General features: G+C 45.5%; 1 protein-coding gene across 1 annotated transcript in view; it reads right to left on the bottom strand.

Annotated features, from left to right (window-relative positions):
• SLC12A4 (solute carrier family 12 member 4) overlaps positions 1–22,740 on the bottom strand; it is a 135,468-nt gene extending 112,728 nt beyond the window's left edge. Inside the window, exon 1 of the mRNA XM_068261427.1 lies at positions 22,509–22,740. Within this exon, the coding sequence (XP_068117528.1) occupies positions 22,509–22,641 (133 nt within the window). The 5' untranslated portion in view covers positions 22,642–22,740. The remainder of the gene's footprint in view (positions 1–22,508) is intronic.
• Between the last annotated feature and the right edge of the window lie 1,837 nt (positions 22,741–24,577).

Below are 24,577 nucleotides of genomic sequence, written 5' to 3'. Positions count from 1 at the left end.
TATCGAAGCTAGACACCTGGCACAGACTGGCAATGTACGCAATAGAGGTGCTGGCTTGCCCGGCAGCCAGCGTTATGTCGGAACGCTGTTTTAGTGCTGCCGGAGGCATCAGCACAGATCGGCGTATCCGCCTCTCCACAGAAAATGCAGACCGTCTGACTCAAATTAAAATGAATCAATCCTGGATTGGAAACGACTACGCAACACTCCCGGACCCCAACCAAGTAACATGAACAATGAACATCTGTGATGGGTTAGCGTTTCCGGTCCCTGTTTATTGAACCTCTCATCTGTATTAAATTTATGACTGCATGGCGACAAAACGCAAATTGCTATCCGCACGCTTCTTGTCCTCATGCAAGGCCTGGGTTGTTGTGTCTCAAAGCGTGGCCTTCTCCTCCTGCGCCACCCTCCTCCTGTTCCATCACGTGTGCTGCTGCTGGGTTAGCGTTACCGGTCCCTTTTCCTGGAATCTCTTATATGTATTACATTTATGACTGCATGCCGACAAAAAGCATGTTACCTGTGCAAAGAAAACAGACATTTCCCGCATTTAAAAGACAGTTTTCCCTTTGAAATTTTAAAATCGATTTTCTCAAAAACTATAAGCTCTTTTTGCTAATTTTTTTTTTCCTCTTGTACCCACTCCCAAGGTGCACATACCCTGCAAATTTGGGGTATGTAGCATGTAAGGAAGCTTTACAAAGCACGAAAGTTCGGGTCCCCATTGACTTCCATTATGTTCGGAGTTCGGGTCGAACACCCGAACATCGCGGCGATGTTCGGCGAACGTTCGCGAACATCTAGGTGTTCGCCCAACACTAGACCTGACCAACTCGATCCACTACAGTGCTGCTCCAGATCTGTGCGTGCAGATGGGTAAACAAAGGATGGTGCCTCCCTCCCAAGTTACGCTACGACACCCTCCTAAATTGGTTATCCATCCAGGACGCTAAAGGGCTTCCCTTTTGGTGATCCTAAATACACTTGTTCTGGAGAACAATCGAACTGTTTCAAGACATATACATCCACAAGTGTGATCGGATACGTCACACCCAAAGCTTAGATACTGTGGTTGCCGTTACGTAATCCAGGTTTGTGATTACCACGTTTATAGGTCTCCTTTCTAGCAATTGCATAACATGTTACGCCGTCAGGGGCGCCTGGTCTCTCCTGTGCTTTTTTCCCCTTTTTCTGGAAGATCCCAGGTTTTCCAGACCTCCACTAAAAGCTCCTGTGATGTCACTATGGTTTGTGTAGAACCACAAGTCCAAGCTTGTGCTTCTGGTAACATCTCCCATCTGCATGAACCTGTCCACGCATGTCCCCCAGCGGAGATTCCCTTTTATGTACATTATGCAGCTTCCTCTCCTCACACCTACAGAGACACATTCCACACTACACTCAGATAAAACAATAGTTTTCTGTTTTTTTCCCACTTGCAAAAGCAGTCAAAGTAAGCCGATAACTGGGACATAACTGTAAATGTCTAGTCCTAATCTTTAATAAGAAAGTGATGTTCCGCCAGATGATCCAGCAATTAATCTTTATTGAAGCAGTAAAACATAGCACAACATGTCTGCTAACATGTTTCAAACACAATGGTTCTTAATCAGAGCAGCTATGATTAAGAACCATTGTGTAATCTGGCCCTGCTGGGTGGTTGTTTGAGCGGACTTCATTTCACACATTACCTAATCTTTAATAGGCCTATCCCAGAACGCCATAAGGTGCGTACAAACGCACTACTGTAATGGACAAGTCCGACAGACCATCCCGCTGGGCAGACGTTCGGGCCGACAGTAGTGTGTGCGTAATGTCTGATAAGGCTGTTTCTGAACGATCCGCTCAGCGGATCGCTCAGAAACCGCCTTATCAGTCTGCCTGACAGACTGCACACGCACTACTGTCGGCAGAATGCCGGCCCAGCGGGAGGATCTGACAGACCCGTCGTTCATTACAGTAGTGCGTGTGTACGCATCTTTAGTCTAAAGTTGAGTTTTGACTGTCGCAGGTAACAATGTACAGAGGTTGGACAAAATAATGGAAACACCTTGAAAATCAACAAAATATATTTTAATATGGTGTAGGTCCTCCTTTTGCGGCAATTACAGCCTCAATTCTCCGAAGTATTGATTCATACACATTGTGCATTGTTTCCAAAGGAATTTTAGCCCTTTATTCATATAAAAACACCCTCCAGTTCTTTTAGAGACGATGGCGGAGGAAATCGACTTCTTAATCTCTAATAACAACCATAAATGCTCAACAGTGTTGAGGTCTGGGGATTGTGGTGGCCAGATGAGATGCTCAACTTCATTTGAATGTTCCTTGTGCCATTCTTTAACAATTTTAGCTGTATGGATTGGGGCATTATCTTGAAAGATGGCATTCCCCTCCGGAAACCGTTCTTGAACCATAGGATGAACTTAGTTGCCCAAAATTACTAGATAGTCTCGGCTGTTAATTCTTCCATGAAGGGAAATCATTGGCCCAGTGGATTTTCAAGAAATAGCACCCCAAATCATCAGAACTGATCACCAGTTCTGGTGGTTTCTACACCACTCTAAACACTTTGAAACATTTGTCTTTGAGAGCAGAGTTTTTCTAATTGCAGTTCTTCTGTAGAATCCAGATTTGTGCAGCTCTCGACGAACATTTTTTGTGGAAACTGGGTTCTGTAGGTGTTCAGCTCTGCAGTGATTTTGGGAGCCGCGGTCTTGCAAGCTTTTCTAATAATTCGATTTAGAGTCCGACGGTCTCTCTCAGACAACTTCGACTTTCGGCCACAACTGTGCTTTGCTGAGGGCATTTTTCCTTTTCTTTCAATGGCAGCCATTACTTTTGAGACAGTACCTCTTGAAATGCCAATCATTCTGGCAGTTTCTGTTACAGTAGCGCCTGCCATACGAGCACCAACAATTTGACCTCTTTGAAAGTCCGAGAAATCTGCCATTTTTAGAAATTATACCCAACTTTTGTTTAAATATCAGTAAAAAATAAACATTTTAAAACGTGTGTGTGTGTGTGTGTGTGTGTGTGTGTGTGTGTGTGTGTGTGTGTGTGTGTGTGTGTGTGTGTGTGTGTGTATTGTATTTATAAAGCGCCAACCTATTACGCAGCGCTAAACATTAATTTAGGTTACAGACAATATTTAGGAGTGACATACAGCAATATGACAATACAGGAATAATAGAAAAACAGATCACACGGCACAGTATGAGTGCCAGGTAATGCTTAGTCATTGGATTGAGCATTGTAGATTAGGCAAGTTAGGTTCACTCAGATGCATAGCATGGGTTCACAGTAATGGAGGTGCATGATCAGGTAGGACACAAAAGGAGGAGGACCCTGCCCAAAGGCTTACAATCTAGAGGGAGAGGTAAGGACACGAACGGTAGGGGACCAGAGTTCAGCTGTAGGTTTAGAGCACTTGCGAGGGGTAGTAGGCCAGAGTGAAAAGGTGAGTTTTGAGGGCTTTCTTGAAGATGTTGAAGGAGGGGGCTGCCCTAATGGGTGGAGGTAGGGAGTTCCATAGTGTTGGAGCAGCTCTTGAGAAGTCCTGGAGGCGTGCATGGGACTGGGTGATGCGGGGGGCGGTTAGGCGAAGTTCATTGGAAGAGCGGAGTGAGCGGCTAGGTGTGTACCTCTGAGTAAGATCGGAAATGTAGGTTGGACAAGTTTTGTGGACAGATTTGTAGGTCAGACACAGTATCTTGAATTTGATTCTGGACTGGATAGGAAGCCAGTGGAGGGATTCTAGGAGGGGATCTGCCGTGGTGGAGCGATGGGAAGAGTGGATAATTCTGGCTGCCGCATTCATGATGGACTGCAGTGGGGCTGTTCGGGTCATAGGGAGACCAGACAGCAGGGCATTGCAGTAGTCAAGGCGGGAAATTATGAGGGCATGGATGAGGAGTTTGGTGGTGGCAGAGGTCAGGAAAGGGCGAATCTTACAGATGTTACGAAGGTGGAAGTTGCAGGAATTTGTGAGGTTTTGGATGTGGGAAGTGAAGGAGAGTGCGGAGTCCAGGGTGACACCCAGACAACGGGCTTGAGAGGTAGGGCGAATGGTAGTGTGGTTAACAGTGACATGCACATCTGGGAGGTTCGTGGATGGCCGGGGTGGGAAGATCATAAATTCCGTTTTGTCTAGATTTAGTTTCAGGAACCTAGCGGACATCCAGGAGGAGATGGCTGATAGGCAGGAGGAGACCTTGTCCATGGTAGTGGTGGTTATGTCAGGGGTGTGGAGGTAGATCTGGGTGTCATCTGCATACAGATGATAGTTAAAACCCATGGAGGAGATAACCTTGCCAATGGAGGATGTGTATAGCGTGAACAGTAGGGGGCCAAGGACCGAACCTTGGGGGACTCCCACCGAGAGGTGGTTGGGGGTGGACGAGGACTCATTGAAGGCGGTCGTGAAGGAGCGGTTGGAGGGGTAGGATGAAAGCCAGGACAGGGCGAGATCGTGAATGCCCAAGGACTGGAGGGACTGGAGGAGTAGGGGATGATCTACTGTGTCAAAAGCTGCTGAAAGGTCAAGGAGGAGGAGAATGGAGTATTTACCTTCAGCTTTAGCTAAGGCAAGGTCATTGACCACTTTGGTGAGAGCAGTTTCGGTTGAGTGGGCAGGCCGGAATCCAGATTGCAGTGGGTCTAGGAGTGAGTTGGCATTGAGGTACTGAGTCAGGCGTTTGTGAACCAGACGCTCCAGGAGTTTTGAGGCAAAGGGGAGGAGGGAGATAGGACGGTAGTTAGAGGGTAGCGAGGGGTCGAGGGAGGGTTTCTTGAGCAGGGGTAGTACAGTGGCCTGCTTGAAGTCTGAGGGGAAGGTGCCTGTGGATAGGGAGAGGTTGAACAGGGTAGTGAGGACTGGGGCCAATTCCGTGAAGTGAGGCTGGAGTAAATCAGAAGGGATGGGGTCAAGGGGCGAAGTAGTGGTATGGGAAGTCTGCAGTAGGTGGTTGACTTCCTCGGTGGTAGTAGGAGTGAAGGATGTGAGGGGAGAATACGGTGGAGGAGGAGCTGGTTGGGAGGGGGTGGGAGGTGAAGATTGGAGATTGGATATTTCTTGGCAGATGGAGACAATTTTGTTGGTGAAGTGGGTGGCTAAATCTGTGGCAGAGAGGGAGGAAACGGGGGGTGGGTTTAAGCAGGGAGTTGAAAGTGGCAAAAAGACGCCGGGGATTGGAAGCTTGTGCTCCGATAAGCTTGGTAAAGTATTCCTGCTTCGCATGAGCAAGGGCAGCGTGGAACTGCAGCAGGTTGGTCTTGTACTGTAGGAAATCCTGGTTAAGTCTAGTTTTTCTCCATTTCCGTTCAGTGGCACGTGTTTTCCTCTGGAGGTTGCGAGTATGGGTAGTGCGCCAGGGCTGGGGGTTAGGGGGTCAGTGGCGGCGAAATATTGGTGGAGCAGCTTTCTCTAGGGCTGATGAGAGAGTTATACATATACATATACATATACATATACACACACACACACACACACTTACATATACACATACATACATACATACATACATACACACACATTTACATATACACATACATACACACACACACACACACACACACACACACGTCAAGTTTTGATTGCTTAAAACTAGATTTTTTATAACAGAAAAATAACACCTATATTTCCAAACAATATATTGTCGCCATACATTGTGATAGGGACATAATTTAAACGGTTTAATAATTGGGACAACTGGTCAAATAAAATGTGTCCTTTATATCCACAGGAGAACGTTTAATTTTAAAACTATAATGGACGAAAACTGAGAAATGAATTTTTTTCCATTAGTTTCTTATTTTTACCATTAAAACGCATTTAGAATAAAATAATTCTTAGCAAAATGTACTACCTACAGAAAGCCTAATTGGTGGTGAAAAAAAGCGAGGTATAGATCACTTTCTTTGTGATAAGTAGTAATAAAGTTATTAGGGAATAAAAGGGAGAAGCACTAATAGGTGAAAATTGCTCTGGTCCGTTAGGGTAAAAACCCTGAGGGCTCGTTTCCACTGTAGCGAATCCGCATGCGGGCACTGCATGCGGATTCGCATACTTAATGTTACTGTATGGGGTTGTTTCCACGTGTGCGGCGGCGGCGGCGTTTTTCTGTGCGGGGAAAATCTGCACGACAGGGTCGTGCAGATTCGCGTGCCTCAGGAATGCGGGCGAATCGCCGCTAATGTATTTAATAGTAAAAACGCATGCGTTTTTACATGCGTTTTTACCCGCGAATTCGTGGGCGATTTCGCACCTTTTCAATGTTATTTTGCCCTGGCAGTGTCATGGTTAATTTCGCATGGCACCCTGCCATGCGAAATCGCACGCGAAATCGCGGGTAAAAACGCATGCGGAAACGCATCCGCATGCGTTTTTACAAGCGTCGGAATGCGGCCGAAATCGCGTCGCAACAGTGGAAACGAGCCCTTATGCTTCATACACACTTGAGATAAAAGTCTTTGGAAAAGGCAAGATCACAGACCAATTTTACCCCCTTCCATGTAGTATGAGAGCCATACTCTACACAGTCTATTCTATGGAGCTGCACTACCCATCAGATAAAATGTTTGCAAGATGCTGCACACAAAGATGCTGTACACATTCAAGAGATCATTATCTGCAAAAAAGATCTGTTCCTGCAAAAGATCCATTCCTGCAAAATGCATGCATAGTCTATGATATCTGCAGATCCTCATACACACTTGGTTTAACAGACAATTATCTGCAGATCATCTGCAGATCAGATCCACCAGGATGGATTTTCAGATCTGCAGATGATTGCCAGATATGCAGATGAAGTCTGTTAAACAAGGTGTGTATGATGATCTGCAGATCTCATAGACTATGAATGCATTTTGCAGGAATTTATATTTTGCAGGAACAGATCTTTTGCAGATAATGATCTTTTGTGTCTGTACAGCATCTTTGTGTGCAGCATCTTGCAAAGATTTTATCTGATGGGGAGTGCAGCTCCATAGAATAGACTGTGTAGAGTATGGCTCTCATACTACATGGAATGGGGTAAAATTGGTCTGTGATCTTGCCTTTTCCAAAGACTTTTATCTCAAGTGTGTATGAAGCATTAGGCCACATACACACATCAGAACATAGTCTTTTGAAAATGAAAGATCACATACCAATTTTACCCCCTTCCATGTAGTATGAGAGCCATACCTTCACAGTCTTTTCTATGGAGTTGAACTCCCCATCAGAAAAAAATCTTTGCAAGATGCTGCACACACAGATGCTGTACAGACACAAAAGATCAGTATCTGCAAAAGATCTGTTCCTGCCAAAGATCCGTTCCTGCAAAATGCATTCATAGTCTATGAGATCTGCAGATCCTCATACACACCTTGTTTAACTGACATTCATCTGCAGATCAGACAATCATCTGCAGATCTTAAAATCCATCCTGGTGGATCTGATCTGCAGATGAACATCAGTTAAACAAAGTGTGTATGATGATCTGCACATCTCATAGACTATGAATGCATTTTGCAGGAAAGGATCTTTGGCAGGAACAGATCTTTTGCAGATACTGATCTTTTGAATGTCTACAGCATCTTTGTGTGCAGCATCTTGCAAAGATTTCTGTCTGATGTGGAGTTCAGCTCCATAGAATAGACTGTGTAGGTATGGCTCTCATACTACATGGAAGGGGGTAAAATTGGTCTGTGATCTTTCATTTTCAAAAGACTATAGTCTGATGTCTGTATGAGCCTTTAGGGGTGAACTGATTAAAATCACCAGTGCTTACAAAAGCACTTGCAGTGTGAACCAGCCCTTATTTAACTCCCATACCAACGAATCTTGAGTGATTGAACTTGTTACCTGTTCCCTGCACTTACAAATGTTTTTGTTTAAATCAGCCACAGATATTTCTAACTCTAATTATCACTGAGAGTTAAAGAGACAATGAAGTCTCGCAAAAATCATGTTTTTATTTAAAAAATGTGTTTATCATCTTAGCCCTACCTAAACCGCCGCATCCCCGCAGCTGAAATCTAACTAAATCCCCTCTAACTCCCCTCTCCCCCGCAAAATCCACAACTTTCATGGTGGTGGATTTTGCTGCTAGAGGAGGCAGAGCTAGGAGCCGCAGCTCTGCCTCCATTCGCGTCTATCAGCGGCGGATCTCTGCCTCTCCCCCGCCCCTCTCAGTGAAGGAAGACTGAGAGGGGCGGGGGAGAGGCAGCGATCCGGGCTGATAGACGCGCCGAGAGGTAGAGCTGCAGCTGAAAGCTCTTCCTCTCATGGAAGCGCTGCCCGGATTGCCCCCTGGGGAGTTTGGGGGGGGGGGGGGGATTTAGCAAGATTACAGCGGCGGTGATGTAGCGGTTTAGGTAGGGCAGTCATGTTAAACATTTTTTAAAATAAAAACCTGATTTTTACGAGACGTCAGACTCTCTTTAAAGCGGTATAAAACCCTGACATAATATTCAATGAAAACATGTTTTCCTACATTTTATATCCCATACAGTTATATTTGCATTTGTGCATAAGTATTATTCATTTAGAAATTACAAGTTCCCAAAAGTACAGTTTTTGCTTTGAGAGCTGCCCTTGCATTTTATTCACAACTGGTTTTATTCATCTTGTATTGAAGGCAGAAATGCTTTGAGTTCCCGTCTGTGTCCAGGAGGTTCTGCACAGTCAGAGAATGTATCACATTACTCACTTGATACAATTGAGCAAGCACAAGATAACATCTTCACTTCGGATGCATCCAGATTTCTCTGCACTGAACTTTCAAGCTCTGTTTAACTAATTGAGTGCTGTTCTAGTACAAAAAAAAAAAAAAAAAAAATCGTGGTAGTATATAATATGCTGTAAATAATTTTTTTAGAGCAAATAAATGCTGGGTTTAATTCCACTCTAAGGTGCCCAAACATCACTTTATATTATGGGGTCGATCGACCTTCCGATTCGATAATTTCATCAAACAGGACAAACATTGGTTCCCTAACTGGCTGAGAACCATTGAGCACGTGTACAAGGACTAACAGTTGGAACAAAGAAATAAACAAAAACAAAAAAAAAGTGTTCCTCTACCAGGTAATGTCACTGCAGGGCCGGGCCGAGGCATAGGCTGGAGAGGCTCCAGCCTCAGGGCGCAGAATAGGAGGGGGCGCACAATTCATTCAGCTGTCATTCCTAATTGTGTTTGAAGCAGAAAGAAATAAGAAAAGGGGATACATAGCAGTGACTGCAAGCCAGATAACTAGATATTAAGGTGTTGGGGAGGTTGTGGGCCTTGTGGCACCTCTTAGTCTAATAGCAACCAGTGTGTGACGGCTGGGGTGGCAGGGATGGAGGGGCGCACTTTGGTGTCTCAGCCTTGGGTGCTGGAGGACCTTGTCCCGCCTCTGTGTCACTGCACTGAATGTTAGATACCTCTGAGCAAAATTATCAACCACCGAGGCCTATTTTCCACAGGCAGCTGAAGGTAGTGAATTCACCACCTGTCAGCTGCTCCCATTCACCAGCCAGGCGCTTTCTAGTGCTAAGCATGGGCAGTGGCCAGCACCCCCCCCCCCCGCACCCTGCCAAGGAGAAGCCTGTGAGCACATAACATCTGTGGGGTACAAATTGAGGCAGGGTTCACATTTGTCCTAGCAATAAAAAAAACACACACACAAAAGAAAAGAACAGATACTGATTTTTCACATACCATACGTGGTTCTGCATTTGCCATTTTCATCAATTTTTATAATTTAAAATTGTGCCTGCATAACAGAGTATAGATTTCCTGTCCTTCCTATCCCTTTCCTGTGAGTGAGAGCATGACCAAAAACAGGAAAAACATCACAGCTAATTGACATTTTTTTTTTCATAAGTGTTAAAATCAGTCTGATTTCGCACAGACAACATGGCGGTAGTTGCAGCGGTAAATAATCTGACCTCATCATCACCCCCAGTTGTGAGTCTCATCAGGCAGTTTGTACTAAAGTGTCTGCAGCATAACATTAACTTTAGGGTTATAACTCCAATTGGGAGTCATAGCTTCTGTTACGGTAATTAATAAGGTCGGCTCAAATAGGGCCCTACCCTGGTCAAGTAACCTGAGAGCTGGGCGAAGCTAGGGCGAGAAGGGGCGTGACCGGGTGGGCTCTGAGCTGGACTGTCCAAGAACAATTGGGTCGCCAGGTGTGAAGGAAAGGTGGAGTGTCCTGGCCAGGGCACTATAAGACCAGGGGGGCTGGCCAGACAGCCTACTTTTTGGGATCGTGTGGCTGAATAGAGTACTGGTTAAGGGCACTGCCTTTGACATGGGAGACCAGGGTTCGAATCCTGGTTAGGGTCAGTACCTATTCAGGAAGGAGTTCAAGGCAAGACTCCCTAACACTGCAGGGTGGCCTCCTGAGCGCATCCCAGTGGCTGCAGCTCTTGAGCGCTTTGAGTCCAACAGGAGAAAAGCGCTATATAAATGTTCGGATTATTATTATTACAAAGCGCCAACATATTCGGTGGCGCTGTACAAAGCAAGAAAAACAAACGTGGGGTACATAATAAAGACAATGCTATACGTGAAATATGGACTCAGGTTTAAATTGATTGGCCCATGGTCAAGCTGCATATATTTGCATACAAATATGCATCAACTCGGAACAATTTGCATATCTGTGATCATTCCTATTGTCCTTTAAGAAGAGGGAAGCCTCATTAGGATCCACTGTCTTCCCTTCCCCTGTCGCCATGTGTGGACCCTCCAAAAATGACAGACCAGGCCTTGTCGGTAATCTGATCAGGGCCGCACTCCTCTTCAAGCTGGAGCGCAGCTGTATTGCACTCAGAGCTACTGAACAGGCACGGCCGGGCTTATGTAAGAAGAGGAGCACAGCCCTGATCAGTTTACTCACAAGCCTTTATTGGTTATCTTTGGAGGGTTCACCAGCGTCAACGGAGGACCAGAGGAAAGAGAGGGGAGCCTCATTAGGATCCAGATGCTTCTCCTTAGGCAAGTAGGTGTTTGAGCCCAAACTTCTGTTCATATTCTCTAACAATTCCAGGGTGTGTCATTTCAAACTACAACTGTCATTAAACCCCCTTCCTGGAGTGCATAATGTTCTTCTGTGATCAGGACATTGCATAGCAGAGAGTCTGTATCCTGTCAGTGGGGAAGAGTGTAGTGCTTTATGAGATCAGCTGATACATAGCATTGTGTAATATGATGATTATATAAACAATATTAGTGTGTGCAGGCACTGCCAGTCAGATGGGTAGGATTACCAGAGACAAATGTCACAGCTCTGATCCTCAATGAAACAAGACAACACTAGGCTGATGGGAACTGCAAGCCAGTTCATTGCACAGGTGTCAACTGCTGTGTGAAAAAGGCTTACCATAGTGTGTCCACTGTTTGCCAAGCGTTCCTGTGGATCTGCTTGCATGGGTGGCGAGATGGTGCCTGTTCTCTGGATGTACAGCTGCACACTACATGTGGCGGTTTCCAGCTGTGCAGTAACCATGCAGTGTGTTACACGTCGATAATTACCGGTACATAGTGACTGTATGGCACCCACTCCCAAGCAAATCACTGACTAAACCATGCAGCAAGAGTGCAATTCATCTTTCCATGTAAAAGACGCTTTACAGAGGGGATTATACTACCAAAACTAAAAAGTTCAGTAACTACTCTTAAAGGGATACTTACGGTAAGCGGTATAAACAACAACAAAAAAAAAAAAAAAAAAAAAGGCAGTTTTACTTACCCGAGGCTTCTACCAGCACCCTGCAGTCGCCCTGTGCCCACGCCGGTACTCTATGATCCTCCGCCGTGGCTCAGTTTCACTTTTGGCGACTGAGCCTGTCACCGGCCACCGCGCCCGCATGGCCCTGGTTGCGCCCGTCCTTGTTCACATTCCCGTTGCTGGGAGCATCCTGCGCAGGTGCAGTACAAGAAAATCTCTACTGCGTCTGCGCAGGATGCTCCCGGTCATGTGAGCAAGGACGCGAGCGGCCATGGCCACGCAGATGCAGTGTCAGGCTCAATACATAGAAGAAGAACCACACACACACACACACACACACACACACACACACACACACACCTTAATCCAGCGGGTGCTGGTGCAGGATCCTCAGCAATTGTAAGCCACAAAATCGAAGTATGGATCCGCACACAGGCTTATTCAGAAACAGCGAAACCTTTATTGTCCCATCACACACACGTTCAATTATCTGATCATTACACCAACGATTGTTTCGGGGCCAATAAGTTCCCCTTTGTCAAGGCATGGTGTAGGTCTGTCTGTCCATGCCTTAAAGGGGACCTTATAATAAAAAATACCAGTTTTTTCATCATCCATTGTCTGGCTTGCAGATCCTTCCTTGTTTGTTTATATTGAATGTTTTATTGTCTCTGTCCCAGAGTTAAGCAGCCCATACACTCAGCCGATTTTCTGGCCGACCGATCGATCCCGATCGATCGATCGATTGCAAATCGGTTGGCCAATCGACCGATCGATGGCCGATTTCGATCGATTTCGATGGATTTCCATCGAACTTGCAGGGTGGAAAATTTAGGTCGATCTGAAGAGATTGCTTATCAGTTTGCATTGGCCTTAATGGAAATCTGATGGCAAAAGAATGCCATCAGATCGAATTTCAATAGATTTCAAACTGAAATCTGTTGGAATTCTATCCTGGTAAAAAATGTTCTAAAAACGCATCAGATAGACCATCAGATGCATTTCTTATCTATCTGCTGCCAATCTGACGAGTGTATGGGCACCTTTAGAAAAAAGGTAAATAGGTCATGTATTTTTAACTCTCCCCTGCCCTCTGAAGTTCTATTCTGCCATATTTGACATGTCGCGGTCCTCTGCCGCCCAGTAACACAACCGCCTGACAACACACACTTGACACAAGTGGTGTTACAACTGTTACAATTTGGCTGCATTTAAATTGCATCCGAATTGCACTGGTGGGCGGCAAATGGGAGACTTAACTGCTTGGCAAGCATCCGTCTGAAAAAAAAAAAAGCCTTATTTTGAGAGCCGATTGCAAAGCAGATTGCTGCACCTAGTGATTACTTCAGGTGCCACTTAGTGATAGCCAGACACCTTACCAAGCAGTTTAATGTTTGTTTAGTCTGAGGAGCAAGAAACTAGAATTATATGCACAAAATAAAGTATGCACTGGATGCTGGTAAAAATACTGAACAATTTTTTTCCATTGTAAAGTTTGCAAGAGCTCCTGAAAAGTAACTTATGTATTACAAAAATGTCATTAAAAACAGTTTTTGCGTACAACGCAAATTCACACCAGCATGGTGTCGTCACCGGCTTCCTGGCTAGCGACGCGTCTGTTGCTAAGGTGGGTGGAGGGGAGAGAGAAAAAAAATGTATGCGACAGAGCTAATTCCTGCAGACGGAGAGGTGCTAAGAACAATGCGGTTGTGCGGTGCTCTGAGCTACGTACACATGCTGGTCTGAACTCGGCCCTGACAGACAATGACCACCATGGCCTAGAACCAGGAGTCAGACCAGTGTGTGTGCTGCAGCCGCACAACATCTGCTAAAGATGGATCTTTAGTGATCCCCGACACCCAATTTCATCCTTCTCCTTGCTCCCTAGCCAACAGGAATCCACTCTGTCGCATGTCAATCGTTCTCCCTTGCCCCCCTCCCCCCATAGCAACAGATGCGTTGCTAGACAGTGCATGTGTACAAGGCATCAGACGGCTCCAGGCTACCCTATACTTTTCATTTCAAACAAATGTGGCATCAGTCAGGGCCCTTTTCCACTACAGCGTTTGCGATTGCTTAATCGCAAAACCGCAAACCGCTAGTGATTTGTCAAATCGCTACAGTTTGCTTTTAACATAGGAATCGCGGTAGGTCATTTCCACTACCGCGATTCGTTTTTGACCGGATCGCGATCGCGCGGCGGAGCGATTATTGCCGCGATTTTGCTATGCAGTGCATAGCATAGCAAAATCGCGGCCGCGAACGTCGGGGAATCGCCGGTAATTGCGATTCAGCAATCGCTAGCGTTCAGCGTGAACGCTAGCGATTGCTAGTGGAAAAGGGCCCTTAATTGTTAATAAACTATTGAGTCTTCCAAGCAGCAATAAAACTTTCCCTACCTTATCTAACTTTTATTTACCTTCCCCTTTAGAGAACGGATAAGATAAAGAGAAAGACAAAAAAAAAAAAATGTAATCACCTGGATAACTTTCAGATAAGAGAAGTTAAAAATACAGTATAATCTCTTTATAGTAAACTCTGACATAGCAAACATTCAGGTATAGTAAACTATAGGTGCGTACACACGCACTACTAAATGCAACGACGGGTCCGCCGGACCCTCCCACTGGGCGGTCTTTAGCCGACAGTATGCGCGTGTGTAAGCGCTGTCGACAGACTGATAAGGCTGTTTCTGAACGATCCGCTGAGCGAATCGTTACATTTAGCAGTGCGTGTGTTCGCACCTTATGTGTCTAGGTCCCGATCAAACCCAATTATGAGTATATGTGATTAACGCCTGGTATAGTAAACCTGGACATAATAGAACGTCTAACTTGTTTTTTTGGCCCCTTCAGTATTCTGTATCCAGCTATAGTGGAAAGTGGGCGGCGCATGTGTCATACGTCAGTAGGAGACCCATGAGCGTTTGTCAGTGGGTGGGTTGGCAGCCACATGTACCATGCTCGCTATCTGCACACTACTCTGGGCCTGCACCAGCCAGTGAGACTTATGCTTCCTGTGTAAGCTGCTGCCCGATTACTGAGGGTATTGCCTGTCATCTGTGACTTTCATGTGCATGGTTGCAATGCTGAAGTATCATCCAGGCTACACAGAAATGTGGACAGGGAAGCACACTGTAAGTACTGTACCTGCATTCGCGGTATGGATGAGCGCAGCTCGTTAATGACCGCCGCGGTGGACGATTTTCACAATTTTTTTTATATATATCCAATCACCTCCAGGCTGCGCTACGGGGTGGATTGGGACTCCCTCTGACGTCGATGACGTCATTCTGTTCGTCGCCATGGCGATGGGGAAGCCCTAAAGGAAATCCCGTTCAGAACGGGATTTCCTAATGGGTTTGATCGCCGGCGATCGGAAGGGTGGGAGGAATTCGGCAGGGAATCATGTAGCTAGCGCTAGGCTAGCTACAGGATTTAAAAAAAAATAAATTAAACAATTTAAAAAAATACTGCTGCGCAGCCACCATGGCGATCTTAATAGGACGCCAGGGTGGTTAACTGTTGCATGATTATCGCATGCAAATGTTAAACACTGTGCATTTTTATATCTAGCTTAGACACTGTCTGTGCTCGCTTGCTGAAGCATTGAACTGAAAAAAATGACTCAATTATTAAACTGAATTAAGATCCAGTACTCTAGTATACTTTATGAGCTTGAGTATTACAATTTCTAATAAAGTAAACTACGTTTTTCCAGTCCCTTGGAGTTTACTATAAAGAGATTCTAGTGTACAACCCATTATTATGGTGCAGCTGCAGTACCGACGGGAAGCGTCGGCAGGAGGAAGACAATAATATACATTACTACATTTCATAAAGAGAAACCATGACCAAGAATTGAACTTCATCCCAATCAGTAGCTGATACCCCCCTTTCCCATGAGAAATCTTTTCATTTTCTCAAACGGCTCATCAGGGGGCTCTGTATACTGATATCAGCGCTGCGTAATATTGGCGCTTTATAAATACAATAAATAATAGTGTTAAAAAGGGAACCTAAACTGAGGAGGACATGGATTTTTCCTTTTAAAATAATACAAGTTTCCCGACTTTCCTGCTGATCCTGTGTCTCTAATACTTTTAGCCACAGCCCCTCAACAAGCATGCAGATCAGGTGCTCTGACTGAAGTCAGACTGGATTAGCTGCATGCTTGTTTCAGGTGTGTGATTCAGCCACTACTGCAGACAGCGATCAGCAGGACCGCCAGCAACTGGTATTACATCCACATCCCTCTCAGTTTAGGTTCCCTTTAAAGAGGAGCTGTTAGGTATAAGGTCTCAGAGAAAATAAACACATATCAGTAGCTAAAGATTGGCTGTACTTACATTACATATGCATTTCACTGTCCACGTTTGTACTTCACAGAATTTTTATATAGTATATGCAGAGATTGATGCTCCTGACAGCTCATGGCAGGTTCCATGTTTTTCTGTCTTCTATGAAGCCAATTGTGTCGTCATGTCCTGCCTGCTTCCTGATCACAGAAAAGCTCGTACTGAATAACACAGTGTGCAGTGAATATTAATTAGCCATGTGGCTAGGAACAATAGCTGACTCCTGCATTGTACTCTGCCCGGAGATTTATCAGTGCTACGCGCTGGACTGATTACAAGCTGCTGTAACGTCTCATTAGCAGCCGAGGGGAGAGCCCCAGAATGCTTTGCAGTATGGTATGCGGCTTGCGTCTTCTTAAGAATAACAGCTTTGCTGATAAGCACACATCAAAGGTAAGAGAGATTTTTATCTTCACTAATGCCTTTTTGGCTTCCTTTTAAACTGTTTAACACAGGAGAATAGAGGTTTAAATTAGCTTCTGCAGCCTGACAGTTACTCTTTAAAACCCCTCCCACAGTGTGACATCAGGACCATGGTTCAGACATCACACTGTGGGAGACTTGTTGCATTGTGGGAAATAACAGCTCTTTCCAACTGCCATACAAGCAAGCAGCAGCTACTTCCACTGGCATCACCCGCCAGCAGTAAAAATGTCACCATGTGATAAATGTCAGAATGTAAATCAGGGAGAGGAAAGATTTTACAATGGGCAAAAGCTGACTAAATCATTTATACATAATTATTGTAAAAATTAAGCACTTTTGTTCCTTACGTTATTTTCACAGAAGTTCCTCTTTAACTATTTATGCCGCCTGGATGTGATTGTCACGTCCAGCCGGCTGCTGTAGCGCTGCTGCGCACGCACCTGTTCCCAGTTAGCCTGGAGATCAATGAATGGGGACATTGTTCCCATTCATTGATCTAAGTCCCCGGTAGAAAGACAGACGGCTTCTTATCAGAAACCGCCATCTTTCTGATAAGTTAAAAAAAAAAAAAAAAAAAAAGTTTCTCGTCCTCCTTATGCTACCTGGAAGCGAGGGCGTTAGCTTCCAGAACTAAAAAATGTTTTTGACTGTGGCCATCTTGTGGCGAAATAGTAAAACTACATCTACATACATTTGTCAATGAAATAAACACACATTATTACATTTTAATTAACTGTTTACCTCCATACCAAAAATTACCCAAATAAATTTTTTAATGAAAGAAAAAAAAAATTACAATTAAACCACAAAACATAAATAGTTACCTAAGAGTCTGAACTTATTATGCATGTGAAAAGGGTATCTTACGAACATTTTTAACCACTTCGTTCTATCTAGGGTTTACATTCTATAAAGGGGTGGGCCACAAACAGCCAATCAGGTTTAATTTCAATGGAAAAAAAAAAAAATGCAACTTATTAATGCCAAGGACCCCAAAGCTCATAAACGTGGTTATTGAGTGACTGAATGTCAAGGTTACAAACAGTGGGCGGAGCCAAAAACAACTAACTTTTTACATGGGAAAATAAACTGCAGCCATTCTTACACTGTTAATGGCAGGGTTCTCAAACTTGACACAGCTGGTCTCTGGGTGACTGCCTGGGATTAATATTCAGAAAAGTGGCTGGAGCATACAACAACCAAATCAATAAGTGACTGAGGTTCAAATTCACTAAAGGGGCGGAGCCACAAACGGCCAATCAGATTTATTTGCTGGATAAACTGCTTCCATTCACACAATTTTGATGCCAGGAACCCGAAAGTTTACAAACTTGGTCATTGAGTGTGTGTTAAGGTTACAAAAACTGAGTGGAATCAAAAACAGATTTCCCTGGGAAAACGTAAACTGCAGCCTTTCTTCACTGTTAATGGCAGGGTTCTCAAACTTAGCACAGTTGGTCACTGGGTGACTGGGATTCATATTCAGAAAAGTAGTTGGAGCCTAAAAAAGCCAATCAAAATTCGCCTGTTGATTTTTAAAGGAAACTTTAACTGAACGGGGGGTATTGATTTTCACTTACCTGGGGCTATCACCAGCCCCCTGCAGCAATCCTGTGCCCTCGGAGCCGCTCTGGAATCCTCCAGTCCCCCGCTGTCACTTAGTTTCGTTTTTGACGGCCAGCCGCCATGCGTATTATTGGACGCATTCCCTACTGCAACTAGCACTGTTGCGGACCGCAACGCGTACAAAAATACGCGTTGAGACATATCTATCAATGCGGAATGCGGCAACGCATATTTTTGTCCACAACAGCGCTAATTGCTGTAGGGAATGCGTCAATACGCATGGCGGCCGGCCGACTGGTGAGTCGTCAAAAACGAAACTAAGTGACAGCGGGGGACCGGAGGATTCCAGAGCAGCTCCGAGGGCACAGGACTGCTGCAGGGGGCTGGTAATAGCCCCAGATAAGTGAAACTCTTTACCCCCATTCAGTTAAGGTTCTCTTTAAGGGGAATATTTAATTTGCTGCCATTCTTGCACTGTTAATGGCACAAGCCTCAATCTTGGTACAGTTGGTTATTGGGTCACTGGGGTTCAAATTCAGAAAATTGGGCCGAGCCACAAACAGCCAATCAGATTTGTTTTGTTTTTTTACTGGGAAAAAAATACAAATTATTATTGATGCCAAGAACCGCAAAGCTCACAAACTTGGTCATTGAGTGACTGTGTGTCAAGGTTACAAAAAGTGGGCAGAGCCAAAAACAAATTTCACTGGGAAAATATAAACTGCAGACCTTCTTACACTGTTAATGGCAGGGTTCTCAAACTCTGCCCAGATGGCCACTGGGTGACTGAGATCAATATTCAGGGAAGTGGGTGGAGCCTATAATAGCCAATCAAAAATTCACCTGTTGATTTTCAAGGGGAATATTTAAATTGCTGCCATTTTTTACACTGTTAATAGCAGATGCCTCAAACCTGCTACAATTGGTCATTGGGTGACTGGGGTTCAAATGCTGGATGAGGGTGGGTGAGTCACAAACAGCCAATCTGATTTGTTTAATTCCTATGGGAATATACAACTTATTGATGCCCAAACTCACAACCGTGGTCATTTAGTAATTGTGTGTTAGGGTTAGAAAAAGTGGGTGGAGCCAACACCAGCCAAATACATACCTAGGTACAAGGTGAACAACACTGTAGGCTGAAGTGGTTAAAGCGGACCCAAACCAAAATATTTTTTAATTCAAAATATTTAGTTGTACCACCCTGACACATACAAAGATAAATAAAAACTCATTTATGCACATGAGCATTTCAGTGTATGCCTTTTTCATTTTTCTGTTCATAACTAGTGTTAAACAGGAGGCAGCCATAACTTTTGAGCTCAGTAGGAGGTTCAAAATCATGGGTGCGTTTTGCCATCAGCTGCCCTCCCACACATGGGTGTTGTCCATTTGAAATCTCACACAAGCGACATCAGCCCTCTCCTTCTGCATCCGATGCGGCAGGCTCTGTGTCCTCTCCTCCGAGCATGACTCACGGCACCTGGCGGCTCCCAGCTCCTCCCTTCTGTCGGCTCATGGCAGCTCCCTGCTGCGGCTCACGGCTTCCTCCTGTCGGCTCATGGCTCCTGGCGGCTCCCTGCTGCGGCTCATGGCTCCCTCCTGTCGGCTCATGGCTCCCTCCTGCGGCTCACAGCACGAGTCTCTGGCGTCCCCAGCAAGCGAGTATTCCTTCTGGCGCTACACTCCTCTGCACAAACTTTTTGACAGGTGGCTCCACCGGATGACCTCACCAACAGTGGTCAAGACACCGCGAGACTTGGCTATCTCCGGCAAGGCAAGGTCTCCTCCTCCCATATCCTCCTTTACCGGACACCTCCCACTCCACCACAGTCTGCTGTTTTTTTCCCGGCAATTTCAAAGGAGGGGAGGGGTTACTGCCTCCCACATTAAAAAAAAAATATATAATTTTCAGCATGCAGCGAAAAAAAATGCTGCTACTTATTATAATTTAGCACATAGTTTTTAATGGTCCAATGTAGTTTTTTTAAATTTGGGTCCATTTGGGCCATAATTATAAGCTTGTAAATCATGATGGACGCAAAACTGAAAAAAATGCACCTTTATTTCCAAATAAAATATTGGCGCCATACATTGTGATAGGGACATAATTTAAATGGTGTAATAACTGGGACAAATGGGCAAATAAAATACATAGGTTTTAATTATGGTAGCATGTATTATTTTAAAACTATAATAGCTGAAATCTGAGAAATGATGAATTTTTTCCACTTTTTTCTTAATATTCCTGTGAAATGCTTTTAGAAAAAATTATTCTTAGCAAAATGTACCATCCAAAGAAAGCCTAATTGGTGGCGGAAAAAAAGATATAGATCAATTCATTGTGATAATTAGTGATAAAGGTATTGGCGAATTAATGGGAATCGATTCCTTTTTTCTGTTGATTCCATCCAGGACAAATCGGATTTGCAAATCGGAATCAGAAAACGGATTTGCAGTGTGCAGGGAGCCATAGGCAGCTTGTCCCTCGCCATCTTTCTGGGTGGCTCCTCCGGTCCCCTGCAATTAAGCTCGAAAGCCCGGCAGAGTCACGCTTTGTCATGCATGTGCAGCCCGGCATGCTCCCCCATCTCACTCCCGCAGCCGGGAGCATTCTGCGCTTGCGCAATACTACTTTGCAGGCGTAGATCACTCCCAGGGACAGGAGCGCAACGGTGGAGTGCGCCTGGCCCCAGGGAGGTATGTATAGAACCTTTAAGGGTGAAAAATCAAATAATTACCTGCGTCTGCCACTGCCAGGGAGCCTCCCACGGTCAGGGCTACACTCCTCCATGCTCAAGCGCTGCTCTACTGCAGCCACGAGAGCACTATCCAATCTGATCAACTGGAAGGTCGATCGTTCCATAAGTTCTATTGTTAATGACTGGAAAACTCTCCAGTGAAGAAACCGTAATGCTAGGTACACACCAGGTGCGTAGCAATAGGGGTTGCAGAGGTAGCGACCGCATCGGGGCCCTTGGGCCAGAGGGGCCCCGAAGGGCCCTTCCTCAACTACAGTATTAGCTCTCTATTGGTCCTGTGCTCATAATAATCACTTCTATAGATGCTTTGAATAGTGGTAATAATTAACAAACTGTTCCCCATCCCCTTCTTGCACCTCTGACACAGTAGTTGCCATTGGCAGGTTTTGGTGCACCGTATTAATTGCTATGTATAGAGTGCTTGGGGGCGGAGCAGTGCTTTTCAGCGCTGCTAGCTTTGGGCGCAGCCAGCGCCGCCATAGACTGTAATAGGAATCAGTCTATAGCGGCGCTCAGTGAGGAAGGTCGGCTCCGTCAGAAGACGGAGCCGAAGTTGTTTAAAAAACACAATAATTCGGCCTCCAGCAATCGCTGGAAGCCGAATTATTTCATTCCCCCACTATCCATGTCGGCCTGGAGGGGGAATAGTAATTAAAACGCCCCGGACTTGTGCAGAAGCAGGACCAGCCATTTAACAGCTGGATCCTGCGCCCAAGTCTACCAGCGCCGTATTCAAATGTACGCCTTGGGGGGCCCCATTGTAAAACTTGCATCGGGGCCCACAACTCCTTAGCTACGCCACTGGTACACACCATACAATTTTGTGTTAGATGGTTCTAGATAATTTCGACATGTCCGATCTTATTTTCGATCATTTTTCTAATCGATTTCACATAGACGTGAATGGAAATAAATAAGAAAATATAAGAGAATCGAATCGGAAAGCGATCAGACGGAAAATCGACGGGAAAAAGAAACCGTAGTGTGTACCCAGCATAATGAAATAGAATAGAGCTTCTAACTGTTCACAACTCATTTTCAAATGATTTATTAAAAACTGAAAATAAGCCGTTAGTGGAGTTACACTTTAATTGTTTAGGCGCAGCTCTTCAGACTTTTTAACCTAATGCCCCATTCACAGTGGAGCATTGCTGCATAAGTGCCACTCGGTAACACAGCTCACCGCACTGCAATGCTCCACCCATAGCGACGTTCAAAGTGCAGCGCAGACATTGCGATATAATGGCAAGTGGCACGTTAACACACTGCATGCAGTGCCTTGCCACCAAACGCACGCGGTAACAGTGGAAGTGAAGCATACTTTTCACTGAACTGAATGCTTCACTGTACAGGTAATCTGCGGCACCGCTGTATCTAACATTGTGTTGCTGTCAGATGGAAAGCAACTGATCACTGTGAACAGAGCCTTGGAGTATTTGGCTTACAGCTGCACAGCAGAGCCAGAACACTGCACATAATAAAAGTATCAGGAACAGGAGATATATATAGCTGCTCACATTCTTTGACAGCAACATGGAGACAGACAGAGGATACCACACACAGCATCTCAGCTAAAATACAAAAAAAAAAAAAAAGAATATAAAAACTTTCAAAATGACTTTACATTATTCCCTAGATTCTAAATGTCTAACAGATCAGAACTTGGTGAGATGTCAGTGGGAACTTACCATCTGAGCTAACAGTGTCGTACACATCCTGGGAGTGCTGTCCTGTATCTCGATAATCCACACAGTTCAGACCCTCCACGTTGTCATAGCCCCTCTGGTTGTTGTCTACAGGAACTACTGTAAAATGGGGCATTTTGGAAGCGTCAATGCCTCTAAATAGAAAGCCCTTTTTTGCCACCTAAACAAGCTTCCCAGCTTCTCCCAGTCAAATTCCAAAACCATAGACTCACTTCCTCCCAGGAAATTAACATATTCCCTCAAACCCCGCCCACCCTCTCACAACAGGAGGGGGAATTAGGAATTTTAAAAGGAAAGCCCTCATCATATGAAGGATCTAGGGGAAAAATGTACACAAACCTTTCATTCACCATGTGTAAACCTATGCTTTACAAGTGCTCAGTCAGTTACAACGTTTGCCCTTTGATCTGTATCATCTGAAAAATGTCAGTGATGTACAGATCTGTGATGTCAGAGGAGCTGTCTAGACTGAATCTGGCTGCAGCAAACTCACTTTCACTACTTCTTCGCTGTTGTGTGATGAACTACTGATTAAATGCTCACTGGAATACTAGGAATTCAAAACTAAAGGTGGCGTTACATCTATCAACTTGGCGAGCGATCGATCATCCGATTTGATAATTATTGTCGAACTAGTCTACCTAAGCCCGCTTAAAAACGGGCTCTAGGTAGTGATACTGCCTCCACCGCCACACCATGTTAGTGCACATGCGCACCCGCCGTGCACGTGCACCCAACCATCCGCCACGCACGCACCAGCCCGCGCTGCTCCCTGGCCTGACCTCCCGTCCCGAAGGCTGTCTGTACTGTGCACATGTGCAGTACAAAAAAGCCACGGACGGACAGACAGGGAAAGTGGATAGGGTTGCCAGGTGTCCGGTTTTACACCGGACAGTCCGGTTTTTGTGCAAAAAGGCATGCTAAACCGGACAATTAAGTTGTCCGGTTTAGAGCCCCCCCCCCCCCCCTCGCAGCGCAGGAGGAGAACAGCGCAGCAGAGAGAGAGCTGGGAGCAGTGGTGGAGAAGGGGGGCAATCTCCCCCCCCCTTCCCTCACCTTAGGGTGCTCTCTCTCCCCCGCTGTCTCCTCCAGGATGATGTGCAGGCTGGCGAGTGGCTGCAGGCAGAACTTACCTATGTGTCGCTCCAGCGCCGGAAGTTCGGGTCCCGCAGCCGCTGAGATTCGAACTTCCGGCGCCTGCGACACAGAGGTAAGTTCCGCCCGCAGCCACCCGCCAGCCTGCACATCATATTGGAGGAGACAGCGGGGGAGAGAGAGCACCCTAAGGTGAGGGAAGGGGGGGGAGATTGCCCCCCTTCTCCACCGCTGCTCCCAGCTCTCTCTCTGCTGCACTGTTCTCCTCCTGCGGGGGGGGGGGGGGGGGGGGCGGGGGGCACCTGGCTACCTATTCTGGGCACATATAGCCGCTGGCTACCTATTCCGGGCACATATAGCCCCTGGCTACCTATTCCGGGCACATATAGCCCCTGGCTACCTATTCTGGGCACATATAGCCCCTGGCTACCTATTCTGGGCACATATAGCCCCTGGCTACCTATTCTGGGCACATATACCCCCTGGCTACCTATTCTGGGCACATATACCCCCTGGCTACCTATACTGGGACATATATACCCCTGCCTACGTATACTGGGACATTTACACCCCTGCCTACATATACTGGGACATATATACCCCCTGGCTACATATACTGGGCACATATATCCCTGGCTACATATACTGGGAACACTGGCTGTTTGTCATTATGTGCATTTAGTGGTGAAAAGCTGTCTCTTTTGTGCATTTACTGGTGAAAAGCTGTCTCTTATTATGTGCATTTACTGGTGAAAAGCTGTGTCTTATTATGTGCATTTACTGGTGAAAAGCTGTCTCTTGTGCATTTACTGGGGAAAAGCTGTCTCTTATTATGTGCATTTACTGGCGAAAAGGTGTCTCTTATAATGTGCATTTACTGGTGAAAAGCTGTCTCTTATGTGCAGTTACTGGTGAAAAACTGTCTCTTATGTGCACTGGACCAGTACTACTGGTGA

Source organism: Hyperolius riggenbachi, chromosome 11 (assembly GCF_040937935.1).
Source record: "Hyperolius riggenbachi isolate aHypRig1 chromosome 11, aHypRig1.pri, whole genome shotgun sequence".
In the NCBI taxonomy this organism is placed as follows: Eukaryota; Metazoa; Chordata; class Amphibia; order Anura; family Hyperoliidae; genus Hyperolius; species Hyperolius riggenbachi.
This window is presented reverse-complemented; position numbering and strand designations above follow the sequence as displayed.